The following is a 13,763-nucleotide window of genomic DNA, read 5'->3' as shown; positions in this document are numbered from 1 at the left end:
AATTCCGCAATTTTCCATCTTCACCATCGATAAATTAAATTTTGCTGCATGACATAACCGAGTTGAAAAATTATACACTCCTCTCAACGCTGTACAACACTTCCAACCACCCAGAGTATTCGATAATACAGATAACAATCATCATCTGAATAGTCAACCAAATATTCCAATAAAATGACGTAACTCGTAAACGTCAAAATTTTTGTATTATAAATTAACCACCGAGTGATAAATAATTGATAGATTTATCGTTGTATAAATGTAATTGTCTCGTTGTTACGTACACATTGTCATTGAGTTACGCAGGTGCGTATAATGAGTGTGTGTAACACTGTTACGCAGTTATTGCTCTCTAGGTAACATACACTAAGTTCATCCCTCTCTTTTTTCTATCATTGGACTCGTCAATGCTCACATTCACAATCTCTCAATACTTCAACAGTTAACAAGTTGAAACAGCGAGGCTTTCACGCATCAAACATACACCAAAGTTAACTGATAGTTTTCTTGGCCAACACATTATCGTATCTCGTCTTCGCATTATAATTTACTGAGTTGAATTGCCAGTTGACGCGCTTCGTGATTCATTGCACCGAAATTACGCCACGTTACAGCCGACGTTTGTGAAAATTTGTATCAAAATGTTTCCGGTTTAACATTATGATGATTGCGAAGAATGAGTATTATGATAAATACCATTGATTAATTTATTCGTCATTTGTTAATTATGTGGAGTAGTGGTATGATAATTAAATGAGTTCATCCCTGAATGATTCGCGTTCGAGAGAGATTTGCGATTTTTTTTTAGCCGTCATAGTGCCAACGAATCACAAAATGTCCCATGGAATGAGGAAATTTTGTATTCTGATATTGCGACATACGAGTGAGAATAATTATATAAACTTCTCGACCGCTGAAAATAAAATTATACAGATAATTGAGGAGAGATCTCCCTTTTCGCTGAGTTCTAATGAGCTGAATAGTGAAGAGTACATTAACGTTTCCTAGTGATCAATTCCAATAAAATAGTTGAATTTCGAGTTTTATTGGTCAGCAGAATAAATTCAAAAGTCAATCCTATTGAAATTTATTAACAATTAATAAAACGAGACTAATTCAAGAACAAATTGATTATTTATTTGACTTCTGTCTGACTTCAGACGATTTTCGTGAGTTCAAGTCGCAAAATATTTTTATTTCTGTCCACTAACGCTCGGAATTAATTTTTTTTTTTAAATCCCTAATTTAATAATGAGTTTCGTCACTATTTGGTCAAATAGTTGATGGTGGATGGAACGCGGTCAGGGCGGTATAACGTGAAAGAAAGCCAAGGCAACTGCTATTTTTCCATCGTTCAAAGCTAAAGGATCATTTCTGATGGATAGCAAAGTCAAGTCTCACATTGCCACTGCATTGTACAAACTTTACTGTGCACGGTTATGTCTTTCTTTTTTATTACAAATCACCGAGGCCCCTCTACTCGTTACTTTTGAGGACTAACGTATATACAAAACGGCAACACCGCCAAAGACACCGCCAGCCAACGGAATATTATTCTCCTCCCCGTGAAATCACGTCAGTCATTTGCTATTACTAATCTGCACTTTCTTTCGTTCATCATCGTTCTGTTATTCCTCCGAGATTTTTTTTTAACGTAAAATTTTTTTTTCTCGTCTTTTCGTTTACCAGTGACACGAGTGCAAGGAAAAATAGAAATGGAAAATATTTGCTCCGTTGAGAAATGTAAAAAACAGCTATCAAAGCAAACTTTGTCAGCACTCTAAATGCCATACCTGCGGTTACACGTCAAATGATAGGAAAAAAAAAAAAAATATTGCTGATATTTTTAATGTATTCTTTGTTACTGAAACCAGTCCAAGAACTAAAACCATAGGCTGGGGTTGGAAAACAAAAAAAACTACTGACTCGTCTCACTACTCATAAAATATGAAAAAAATTGTCTCAATAATGATTCAAAGATATTCAAGTACTTTTGCCGTTTTATTTAAATAATTTTTTTTCAAGTTCAATTTTACCCACAGATTTCTGAACCTTCTTCAATGATTTTATCATGCAACCATTCAAAATCTAAATTAAATTATCAATTTAAGTCGTCGAGAATAGTTTAAATATCTGAAAGAAAATCAAAATGTAGTTGTCATTGCAAAATGGCAAGATTCACTTGGATATCCTTAAAAGATCATGCAAAGAATTTAAAAAACTATGAAGTACGAAATTTATATGCAGGCCAAGGTCTCATATCTATTTTACCTTCAAATCCAACTCTCTCTACGACGTTAATATTTGACCAGCTGAAATCACCTGGACTCAGCTCGAGCAGTAAAATAATAATTAGACATTAAAAGTGACTTACCCTGCATTTTCGGCCGCAGAAATTGACATGTGCGTCCTCTTTTCATTGGGGGTGGACGGGGTGGGCGTTTTCCGGGAGTTCTCCGTTGTAAAAATGAAAGTTACACCTCAGGATGAAGAAAAAAAAAAGCACGATAATTTATCACTCAACTCACAGTTCGATGAATGAAAATAATATCGAGGCAGATTGAAAAACTACAGATAAATCACAAAATCCACTGTTTTTTTTTTTTGCTGCCCCGATGCAGTATCCTTGGCACATTCACGTACACCAAGAATCACCCTTTTATCCTCGAATTAATCTTAATTCCTCACAATTCACTTGGCAATTATCACAGCCGCGAATCAACTGGAATCACAATGAATAAATCACCGAAAGAAAACATTTATTAATCGCAATAAATGAATTTAATCGCGTAAAATTTCCCTTTTCACTGTTTTACGACGATATTTTTTATCACTCAACAGCTGTTTATACTTTTTGAGCTTCACAGTTATGGTATGGAGGAGGAAGACCCGTTGAGTTTTTTTACAATCTTGTCGTGTCTCTGGTGCAGTACAACCACCACCACCACCTTTTTAGTTACTTTTTAAACCTAATCGCTGCCGCTAATAATCGATATCATCGAAAATTCAATTGTTTGTTGTATCGTTTTGTTGATAAAGGCAGCGGTGGCGGTTCACATGTGATCTTCTGGTCTAATTGATGCTCCAGGGGCGTAGGTGGTAATCCACTCCAGGGTGAAAATACCGAATTTAAAAGGATTTTGGTTGTGATTAATGGATCCAGTGGTGATTCAGTCACTTCGTGGGATACACGACTGAATGCCAAATGCCTACCTCACACAGCCGCCCTTTCAGGGTGAAATCTCGTGGGTCCATCGGGACAGCGTCTATTGGATGGCCCCGAAATTGTTCGAAAACAATCAATTAATTCTGGAAATCATAGAAAGAAAGGACTTGAAATTCAGAGGATAATTATATGGAATATATCGTAAAATGAAATTTTACATTCAGGGATTCTTAGATTTTCTAGACATTTTTGTACAGATCATGTTACCCAAGTATTTTTCATTAACAAATTTGTCAAATAGCGTGAGAAAAATTTGAAAATAGAAAAACATATTTCTTTACGGTGATAAAAAATCGGACGATCGAATGGTCTTACTATGTCGATCTTGAATTATCAAGATTTAAAATCGTTTGACTTCTATTTCCCGCTGTTCAATAACTCAAGAATGACAGAGTGGAATTCCTTGATTTTTTTCATTTTCAAGGTATTTTCTCAAGCGTCAAAATGAGACGTGATTAGATATTGTCAGGTAAAAATAACTCCACAGGCAATTAATTTTTTATCAGTTTAGGAATCAATATTAATACTGGGATTCGTCGTTGCAAGATTGGAATGCAATAGTACCATTGATTTTTGCTCATTCGTATGATCAAATTGTCATGCAAAATACCAGTTGAACAAGCATGTTGTTTATCTAATCTTTGATAACGTGTGAAACAGTCGAAACGGGTCATTTTACGGTGTAAAGTGATTCAATTGCTAATCGTATGGACGAGGAATTCGCATAAAGTTGACAAGTGAGAACATTTTATGCTTGTGAAGAATTACACGAAATGATAATAATTGATTGGCGTTGGCACAACTATTCTGGAGTTAAGTGGCAAGAGATAGCAAGAAGACGGTAAATTTTTTTACATGACTCAATGAAAAGATATTTCGAAAATTTCTATGCTACGATAAATATTGAATTTTCTTTCAAAAAGTTAATAATGGTCGAGATTAAACAGCGCAATTACCAAGAAAATTACAATTGATTTATTCTCACATTTTTCCAAGCTCAACTTTCACCAAAATGATCTTTATCATTGATCATCATGTACTGTGCCAAGAACAGTAGACACATTAAAAATACATGAAGACCCAATGACAGAAAGCAAGAGTCCAAAATTGTTGAGTAGATTGTCATTAGGAAAATCATTACTAATGATATATTTGAAGTGTAACTGAAGTCAGTAGCTAAAAACACGTTTGATGTTATCGAAACATTCCTTGAGCAAGTAATAATTGGTAATTGTTATCAGTATTATACTGGTGATACTGAAAAACGAAGAGTTAGTGGACATAAATCATCGAGAATTTCGTCTTCGGAAAATATAAATTTTCAAAATTAGTCACATGATCACCAGACACTGGACTATCACGTTTTTTGCCATCAAAGGTGCGAAACCACTGGGTAAATACAGAAATCCCTGAATGACGATGGGAGATCACGATGATGTGGAGGCTAGAGAATATTCATCAGCAGAAAATTCAATTATGCGAATTTATTCCACAAATCATGAGACCAATCCTTCAGAAATATTTCTGTAAAAATTTCATCTCCCAAATACGTACTTTCGAATTAATTTTCACAATTAGAAATCACTAATCACGTGTTCAATGATCATGAGAAGGATGAACAAACACATTTGTCTGTCGTAATAGGCAAAGCCAGTAGATAAATCCAGAAATAACTGACTAACGACAGCCAACAAGACCCAAAAATTATCGGGTCCGCTGTCACCCCGAAAGCTTAATTTTTCATGACTGATAATAAGTTCAAGATACAATCCAAGTCAATAATTGAGAGCACGTTTTACGGCGCCGAAAAATTACCCTCACTACTCATCATTGGGAATTGCCCTCACGATTACTGTACATTCAACAAATTAAAAATACGACGAACTGTTAAAAAATATTCCTCTGCAAATTTTCTTACTCAAACACCAAATTTTTCACGACTCCTCATCTTCGAATCATCAGTCACGTGTCAGATGATCCCATGAACACCGAATAATCACATTATTTCCCCCCTAGATGTGCAAACCCAACAGATAAACTCAGAAATCACTGACTCTCGATCAAAAACAAGGCCCAAAAATAATCGATCCAATAGCCACCGTGAAAACTTCACATATTTTTTCGCCGGTTTGCGTAGGTTATGGACAGTTTCCCGTCGAAAAACACCGCGGGGCGCCACACACACGAGATGGTTAGGCCTTAACTCTCTCGCATCAGGGACAAAACACCAACTCCCCGAGTCCTCACCACCACCGAACATCTCCCAATTATTCCTCAAGAAGACTACCACCCATTCAACACTTGGATCATCCACCGTCTCACCCACACCTCCACCATTACACAACAAAATATAATTTATTAAATCTCCATAAAATCAATAGGACGAAGCAACAACGATTAATCCAAATGGCTACACTTTCGTCATCTCTCACGCATTATTCTCCATCTCCTCATCACTGACGAACCAAAATAAAACCCATGAAAAGCACAATCAACTTTCTGCGAATTCAACCCCAATAGTAACAAAAAATAAATAAATAAATAAATAACCAAGTGAAGACTTACTTGAGCCTCACGTGCACAGATTGCCCCCGAGTTCTACCCGTTTTCCACCAATTTACTCGGCTCTCTCGTTCCTTCTCTTCGCGGCACAAAATGCGTATGTGTTGTGTGTGTATACGTGATAGCACCACGTAAATGTATATCCCACACGATCACAGAATACTCTGTTTGTGTGTGTTGAAGCGCGCGCGCGCGTTGTCTCTCGTCTCCTTCCTGTGTGTCCAGTATACGTGTGTGCACTTGATTAGCCGTGTGACGTCACGACACGGTTACATTTCTCGGGCGATTGTCACTTGGTATTTTTTACACTCCAGTCGAGCCGAAAAAAAAAAAATCGATGAATCCTGGATACCCGAACTACTGGTATTGGCCCCTCAGATCGTTCACGAAACACAGCACAATGTGATGCTCTTATTTGTATTCCTATTGTTACCAAAAACACTCGCTCGACCAATGGAATAACCGAAAAAAAATTCACTGTAATGTGGTTAATTCAACTGAATAAACACTCGCATACTCAGCACAATTGTATTGTCGCGGTAGTCACGGTACTTAATTACACCTCGTGGATTTTTTAATCCTTATTTTTTGGAACGATTTTCGGTAATAGGAGGCCCCCGGCAATCGTTGAAACAAGTGCGAACAACTCGTGGGGTCTACACGAAACAAACTGACTAACGCAACGAACCGCAAGTAAAATCACCGAGTGTACGTTGAATGGAATGGCCCCCACAGGTGGCGCCAGGGGTTTATCGTCCTCGGTTAACATCAAAAATGATGGCGATGCGGTTATTACCGTTTGTGTACCGGTGGGGGAGCGCTCACGACTGGCATCGAGCGTTCGCGAGCATCACCGAGTGCCGGCGAAAGTGAGTCGAGGGTACACGAGGCCGATTCAATATCAAGTACAAACGAGGTATAGGTATATGGATGTGGGGACATACCGTATGCATGGATTCGGCTTTGAACTTTGGGGAACTTAGCCGAGAGCCTCACACTCCCCCGACCCGCTTTTCAATGTGTATGTGGCCATGTGCTTCACTCGTGAGGTCACACGCGCTCGATTTCTACGGTGCGCCATCTTGGGATGCTATTGGGGGCGCGGTAATATTTAAATGCCGGCGGCGGGGCGGGTTTTGGGGACCGGGGGTGGAATAGTACCGTTTCACGGACTTCCGGAGGTAAAGTTCGACTTTGCGGCCGAGAAATTTTTTTTAATACTCGGATGAGAAGTTATTAGATTCGCAGAGAGATTGGGAAATCGTTATTTCATGATCTTCAGGTCATGGGCGGAAAAAATGTGTCAGATGGTTTTTGAAAAAATGTCTGTATTTGGGTAGATCTTGTTATGAATTTTTTTTTGAAAAAAAGTAAAGCAAAATATTGATTTTTTTCTTATTTTTATTAATTTTTGCTATCACTGCGATTTTAATAGGTCGCGGGCGGTTCTGCGCTTGTTATCAAGTAGATTTTGATCCGTTTTAGGGGCGAGAAGGTCCCAGGTAGATTTTGAACCTGATAACGCTGCTCGGTGAAGGGCTGTGTAACCGTCCGAGTCCTGGATATTGACGTTGGCTCGGGAGTTTAGGAACAACTGGATTATTTTATCGTTCGATTGAGTCGCGGCTCGGTGGAGGGCTGTGGCCCTTCCACAACGAGTCACTGCGTTTATATCTGCACCGTGATCGAGGAGGAGTTTGCAGATCTCGTAACTTCCTGATCGGGCCGCGTAGTGCAGTGCAGTGTACCCCGCCGAGTCCTCCTCTGAGGGTGAAATTCCGTCCGCCAGGAGTTTCTGAACCCGATTCAGATCATCTGTTTGCGCTAATGGGAAAAATTTAATCAAAGGCTTTAGAAGGGGTAGATTGAACGCAAATATTATTTGTAGAAATTAATTAGGAAGAATTTTATTAATTTCATGTTGTTGCGCTTGAAATTCCTATTTACCTAACTTGAGTCTTAAATAATGCATATTTTTTCTCAGTAACACTTATCTTCGCTTGTGCGTGAGTCACGTAATTCGAGTTTATCTCGATCGACTTTTTTCTCAGTGCTCTGAGATATTGAAAAAATAATTCGCATTCTTAAAATGAAAATTAAATCAGTGACTCGTTCCAAGCACCACCTGGATCGAAATGTTTGTGAAGTTTCTGGACTTTTCTACAAACAGGACATTCCAGATAATTTTTTTTATTGCTACGATACACTGTATTAAAATTATAAAAAATACATTACGTTCATTAAAATAAATTCGAATTAATTTGATTGAATAAATTGAATATAAAAGTTACCTGCGTACCATATCCCCCGCTGGAAATCCATCTCTCCAAGACTCTGGCTGACACTCGACCCGGAAGATTTACAGCATCCATCGTGGTCGTGTCCTTGATGTTCCATTTTGCTTTATTGCCGGATCAAATTTACGAGTTTTTTGTTTTTCTTTTAACTATGTGGGGCACTTCAAACTCTCTTTCATTGAAAAGGAAAGACGAATGTTAGTTCTCTGAACTACACGTGTAATGTAGAATATTTTTATTCATCTCATTTTTTATTTGTAATAATAAATCTAACAGTTATCATAGTCGATGGAAAAAAGTCTCAATTGTACATTTTTCATTCTCTTTAGGCCAGAAATCGCACAGATCTCGTGAGATTTATTACAAACTGTTGTTTCACAGAAAATCAAATGTTTGTTACTCTTACGATGATCAACAGAGAATTTCACAGGAGAATATATTCCATTTTCTTTGCGCAAAGAAATCAATATCGAAGTCTAACTGCCATATTTAATCTCCAAATTTCATTAGCTGTACTTGTTACAAATTTTCACTATTTTTCATCATCAATTCATCGATCAGAATTTCTACTCTTCAAAGTATCTAGAAAAACTCGGTATAAATTCAAGATTGAATACAAGATTTTGTTTATCTTTGATCCCATAATATTCAGTTACCAACGGAATATCAAAATTATTTGATTCGAATGATTTTATGCTCGACTAATCTTCAGACGGGCTCATTAACTACGCAATTCAATATAAAGAGGATAAAGGAAACAGAAACCACGCAAGTGAAAAGTGTAAAAAATGAGAATAAAAAAATAAATCTAGCGGAATGAAGGTTCATCGATACAGCAACCGTCAACCACATCACGATTATTCGTATTCCATTGAATGGTGCATCAACAAATACATATGTTAGGTGCGATATACTTTTATCATTTAAACGGAATTGATAAAAATGCCATTTCATTCACTCGATTTCTTTTTCTCAAATTTCTCGCTGTAATGTCCACAGTATTTCTGCCTCTCCAGTGCTGCAAACGATACGATAGCCGAGCTCAGCCAGAGCATTTATAACGGCTATCGGTGCTCCTGAAACGAAATGTAGGAATTGTTTTTCTTTCTCTCTTGTTTTTATTACGAGGAATAATCGTCAGCAATTATGGTGATATAGTAGCGCAGCTATTCGGTGTAATGTGATCTCAGAATGTCGTCTGATCATTGAAATAACGTTTCTCGTTTTTTTAATAGAGGAATGACAACTACAAAACAAAAGCCACCACCAGGAAAAGCGAAGCAATTAACAGTGATGTTTAAGTGATGCAGGGGGAGAGGGTGAATGGGCCTTTCTCAATCATTAGTGAATTGATGATCTCAAAAGGCCCATATCACCGTGTCTTCCACCCACATGTGATTTTTTTTTTACTGATGAGAATTTTGGGTGAACGTTTAACTAGGGCAAATGATAGCAGCTTAACCCAAAATAAAATTTATAATTATCTTGAACCTTTGATAATAACGCCATTGATGACGTCAGCACCTGAGTTTGGAAATCGTTTGATCAGTGCCCCAATCTCATCTTGGGTTAATCCAAATACAGCTGCGTCGGATGCAAATGGTGATGCTTTCACAGCGATATAATAAAAATTCTCGTTTCCAATAAGGCTATTGATTTTTTCCGACATCTTTACGATTGCTTTAGTATCACAAACTTCCTTTTCAATTATTTTCTGGAATTATTACCAATGCGGTGGTTTTTTGTTTTTTTTTTAAATTTAGATCCCGTTGTCTTTTAGTTCTAAAAGAAAAAAAAGTTAAAGTTTAAGTATTTTAATGACTTTAGATATTTGTTTGATGTATTTTTATTCTCTCTAACGCGATTAATATTTTACAATGAAAATTGTATTTCTTTAGTAATGATTAATTGCATGAAAGAAACGCTTTATTTTCGCTTGGAGGCTTTAACATGTCATGATAATTAAAATAATAAAAAGTGAATGAAAAATATTAAAATAATGGAAATTAGTGTTTAGTGTCGTAGGAACTCTCTGCCATGAGTCTCTGTTCGCGTTCCTCTTTGTACTGCATCATACGTGACTCATGTGCCCAAATCTCATCACTTCTCGCTTTGTCTCTCTCATATTCCCATTGATAGCGCTCCAATTCCAATGCCTTGCGACGTAATTCCAGTTCAGCAATTTTTCGCTGTGCCCTTTTCTCTAGTAATTGTTCCTGCAGAATTTTAGTTTGCAGGGGTGAATGAACACCTGATTGATTTAACGTTGGCTCAAGGCTTGAAACTGATGTGGCTGTGTGAGCACGATTCATGTGATCTGATTCATTAGATTTTCTCATTTGCATTTTCCGATCGTCAACAGCAACTAAAAATAATTCAGTCATTTTTCGCTTTCTTCGTGATTGTGGGTGCAAATCATGGAAGTATGAATGAAAATTTGGTTGACGAACATTTCAGACTGCGATTCCATGTGAAACAGAGGTTTTCAAATTTTTTTATATTTTTCTCTCTGTTTACATTTGAGTAGCGAAGTGGTAAAACGAGCTGACTTATCTCTGAGTTGAGTTTTGGGGAATATCTCCGAATCTAAGAGACGTGGCGGATTGTTTCAATAACATTTGCTGTAGTTCTCAATTCCCTCCACAAAAAAATGGAAAAATTTTTCAGTGTGCTCTAGATTGCAAGATATTTGTCATAAGCTAACCAATAGTTCAAAGTGATTTATTTCTGTTTACCACCTCACTACTAATTTTTGTATGTGGAACTTCGCAATTTTCCAATTTTTATTGTTCTTCGATTTTCGGTAAGTGAAGATACATATATTGCACTTGAAAGGTAGATTTGGAATTGAATCCTCTGGCGAAGCTCGTGAATTAGAGCTTAGAACACACCCAGGATGATCAGATATTAATGAAAAATGTTCAGCAGTTTAAATGTTCATACATAAAAATCGTGCAGGTTAATAAAAAAAATGAAGTATATTACCGTTGTAAAACATACCAGTATGGATTTGGACCAGAGGGTCGATGCTCCTGGCCTGTCCCTGGTGATTAATTCCACGTACATCATTTTGTCTCCCATCCCACCCAATATCATCATCCCCATCCTCACTAAAAGTCATATTATTTGACGGATCGTCCTCCTGCATCTGTTTTTGCCTATTCCATTCATCGATATCCTCGAGATCGGCCTCAGTGAGTGAACTGACATCCAACTGTGCCACCTCTTCATTACGTTTTGTCCAGCCCTCTGGTAATTTTGCACCAAGAAGGCGTGCACGATTGACGCGTTTACTCGTTGATACCCGCAAGAATAAATTTTTCACGTCAAGTGATGCCTTGTCACATCGTGCCAAATGTTTTTCCATTCTCGTAGCATTTTGAATGTAGGAACGGTGACAGAATTTGCAAAATGCTGTCACCGTTGTGCCATCAACTTTTTTGTTGTAATAATTCCATACAACTCCCTTCTTCTTCACCATTTTGATTTCTCTTCAATTTTGGGATGTTTATTTTACTGATAAGTTTTGTCGTGTTAGTGGGGCTGAGGTTCTTCCTTTTCTGGATTTTTAGTTATCTCCACACTTAGACAGTTTTCAATGGGTACTACAATGAAATATTCACGACTCGTACTGTTTTTTAAATCTAATCAATTACGGCTAGTAGAATAAACTAATTAAATCATTTTTTTTAATGTTAAAATAATCACGTACGAATAACATAAAGCGTGTCTTTCAAATTTTTCATGTGTTCTTTTTTAATCACGTTAATTACCTCAATTAGTCTCTTACAACTGGAAAATTCGTCAACAAGTTCAACAATGAAATAGATCTAATACGGCAGTAATGAATACTTCTCTATTAAAATTTTTTCAATGCCAATTTTTCTAAAATCATAAAAATATTGTTCCTATTTTAAAAACTATTAACTTATCATTATGAGTTGTGATAGGGGCTAATGTACCTGGTTTAACGATAGACTCTGGCTCAGGTTCTGAGAAATCTTTTCTCATAGTCCACATGTACTCATTGTAATCCTGTTTAACACTCGTACTGGATGAAGCAACAACCTTATATCCGAGTACCTCGAGTGCCGTTAGTATTACACAGGGATGTTGGAGGTATACTATTGTCGAGTTGTCGCAGTAGCCACCAGACGCAAAACGAGTCAATTGTTCAATGTCCGATGCTAAAAGAGAATGTTTATTTATTGATGATTCGTGAAAATTTACTAGATATTTGCATAATGTGCGGTAAAGGAAAAAAATGTCAATTTTTCACTTGTTAAACTTCAAATTATCTTATCATGAGCGAATTTGAAAAATAAATATTTAACATATCTGCATAATTTATCTTCTATTCTAAATTTCTTCTTTAACTTTCAGCCTAGAGATATCATTAACAGTTTTGTATAGACCTTGATATAGTCCAGCCATTTTTAATCATCAAATTTGTCCACTAAACTCCGCGAAATAAATTTTCAACGAAATTGCAGACTTTCAATTTTATTCTCACATTAGAAAATGGTTTTTTTATTGGAAATAAAATATCTGTTAAATTTAAATAATAAAATCGGTGACAAATATCCGAGAACTGGGTCCGATAAGGCTTCCCAAACCCCTTATTACTGTAGCTAAAAATCTACACAAAAATTTTCTGCAGAAAATTTCCTGAACTACAAGGAAGTCGTCACAAATTTTTCCCAAAGCAGCTCATAACCGAATAATTCACAAGTCAACAAGATCTAAAAATTAACTTATTCTATTTTGTGCAATTAATTACTGTTCATCTACACTTCCGACCATCACAACTGTCAAAACTGACAGCTCTTCCATACCAGTCCACAAAATAACATCAACAGTCCCAACAATATGACACTAAACCCATTTTAAAAAAACAGAAAATAACAGAACAAATAAACCAAACACGTGAAAATCAGCAATCTACAAATGCAGTGGTGTGTAAATAAATGGTACCTTTTAAACCAGAAACGAGTACTCTCCAGGGATACCTGTGACTGTAGGACGCAAGGTTACCACGTACCAGAATGTATGGCATCTGTACCTTTTTTTCGTTTTCAATTATATGTTTCGTAATACGTAACTGGAATGATACATGTACAGACATGTGAATTAAATATAATTCATAATTTATTAATTTTTAATCTTTAACATCGAGTGATGTAATCGAAATTCCATCAGGTTAACTACCAGAATATGGGGTGGGGAACAGACGGGGAAAGGTGAGAGAGAGAGAGAAAAAAATATCTGGAGATTTTTTCCTTCAGTTTCTCCAACAGTCAAAGCAGTTTTACGATTTATTTGCTGGGGAATTACGAGTACAGGTAGTGATTCGGATGGCTCGGTAACATCGGTGTCATGAGGAAATATGTGAAGTACATACGTAAGGCTTCGACGACGACTCGATAAACACTGTTGCCCCGGAGAAACAATGCTAGTGTGTGTTTATTAACGCAACTATTACAAACGGGTAATTCTCGGCTGCTTCACATGTATGCTACAACTACACTAATCACTACTGAAACCATACTATCAGACTAATGCGTAATAGGAAGTTGAATTCATCAGGAATGTTCAGATGTAAAACACCTCTGAATGCAGGATATTTTTATGTTGTTTTTTTTTTCGTCTTGAAAAGGCACATCGGCAAAACGAGTACA

At 36.8% G+C, this 13,763-nt stretch overlaps 3 protein-coding genes across 17 annotated transcripts in view; all 3 read right to left on the bottom strand.

Annotated features, from left to right (window-relative positions):
* Positions 1-6,489, bottom strand: part of LOC135165765 (dual specificity protein kinase splA) — a 33,869-nt gene extending 27,380 nt beyond the window's left edge. For 5 of the 11 annotated variants that reach the window (XM_064127372.1, XM_064127375.1, XM_064127376.1 and 2 more), the window contains exons 1-2: positions 5,792-6,486; positions 2,375-3,309 (exon numbers count right to left, since the gene is read on the bottom strand). In XM_064127372.1, coding sequence (XP_063983442.1) covers positions 2,375-2,403 — 29 coding nt within the window. In that variant the 5' untranslated portion in view covers positions 2,404-3,309; positions 5,792-6,486. Of the gene's footprint in view, positions 1-2,374; positions 3,310-5,144; positions 5,680-5,791 lie in introns of those variants that run through there. The other 6 variants (XM_064127368.1, XM_064127370.1, XM_064127373.1 and 3 more) reach the window with 3 other exon arrangements.
* A 667-nt stretch (positions 6,490-7,156) lies between these two features.
* Positions 7,157-12,189, bottom strand: LOC135165784 (ankyrin repeat domain-containing protein 39-like). The gene is made up of 3 exons (XM_064127410.1): positions 12,048-12,189; positions 8,080-8,257; positions 7,157-7,612 (listed from the first exon to the last, which is right to left on the bottom strand). Exons 2-3 carry the CDS (start codon positions 8,183-8,185, stop codon positions 7,206-7,208), a joined length of 513 nt encoding a protein of 170 aa, XP_063983480.1. The 5' UTR covers positions 8,186-8,257; positions 12,048-12,189; the 3' UTR covers positions 7,157-7,205.
* On the bottom strand, positions 8,284-13,180 carry LOC135165780 (uncharacterized). Of its 5 annotated transcripts, none has more exons than XM_064127405.1 (3): positions 13,060-13,180; positions 12,048-12,272; positions 8,284-9,161 (listed from the first exon to the last, which is right to left on the bottom strand). In XM_064127405.1, exons 1-3 carry the CDS (start codon positions 13,139-13,141, stop codon positions 9,058-9,060), a joined length of 411 nt encoding a protein of 136 aa, XP_063983475.1. In that variant the 5' UTR covers positions 13,142-13,180; the 3' UTR covers positions 8,284-9,057. The 5 variants fall into 5 exon arrangements, with proteins under 5 accessions (XP_063983475.1, XP_063983471.1, XP_063983474.1 ...); XM_064127401.1 differs by lacking the exons at positions 8,284-9,161; positions 13,060-13,180 and adding exons at positions 9,914-10,450; positions 11,071-11,690 and having other exon boundaries at positions 12,048-12,189; XM_064127404.1 differs by lacking the exons at positions 8,284-9,161; positions 13,060-13,180 and adding exons at positions 9,914-10,450; positions 11,086-11,690 and having other exon boundaries at positions 12,048-12,189.
* Positions 13,181-13,763: the final 583 nt, after the last annotated feature.

This window comes from Diachasmimorpha longicaudata, chromosome 9, assembly GCF_034640455.1.
Source record: "Diachasmimorpha longicaudata isolate KC_UGA_2023 chromosome 9, iyDiaLong2, whole genome shotgun sequence".
Classification (NCBI taxonomy): Eukaryota; Metazoa; Arthropoda; class Insecta; order Hymenoptera; family Braconidae; genus Diachasmimorpha; species Diachasmimorpha longicaudata.
This window is presented reverse-complemented; position numbering and strand designations above follow the sequence as displayed.

Excerpts from the sequence above, each read along its gene's own strand:
- LOC135165784 (XM_064127410.1), bottom strand. The coding sequence starts at position 8,185 with ATGGAACATCAAGGACACGACCACGATGGATGCTGTAAATCTTCCGGG. Across the intron at positions 7,613-8,079 it reads GCGGGGGATATGGTACGCAG|CGCAAACAGATGATCTGAAT; the intron begins GTAACTTTTATA and ends TTTTCCCATTAG.
- LOC135165780 (XM_064127401.1), bottom strand. The coding sequence starts at position 11,566 with ATGGTGAAGAAGAAGGGAGTTGTATGGAATTATTACAACAAAAAAGTT. Across the intron at positions 10,451-11,070 it reads TACTGGTATGTTTTACAACG|TTGCTGTTGACGATCGGAAA; the intron begins GTAATATACTTC and ends AATTATTTTTAG.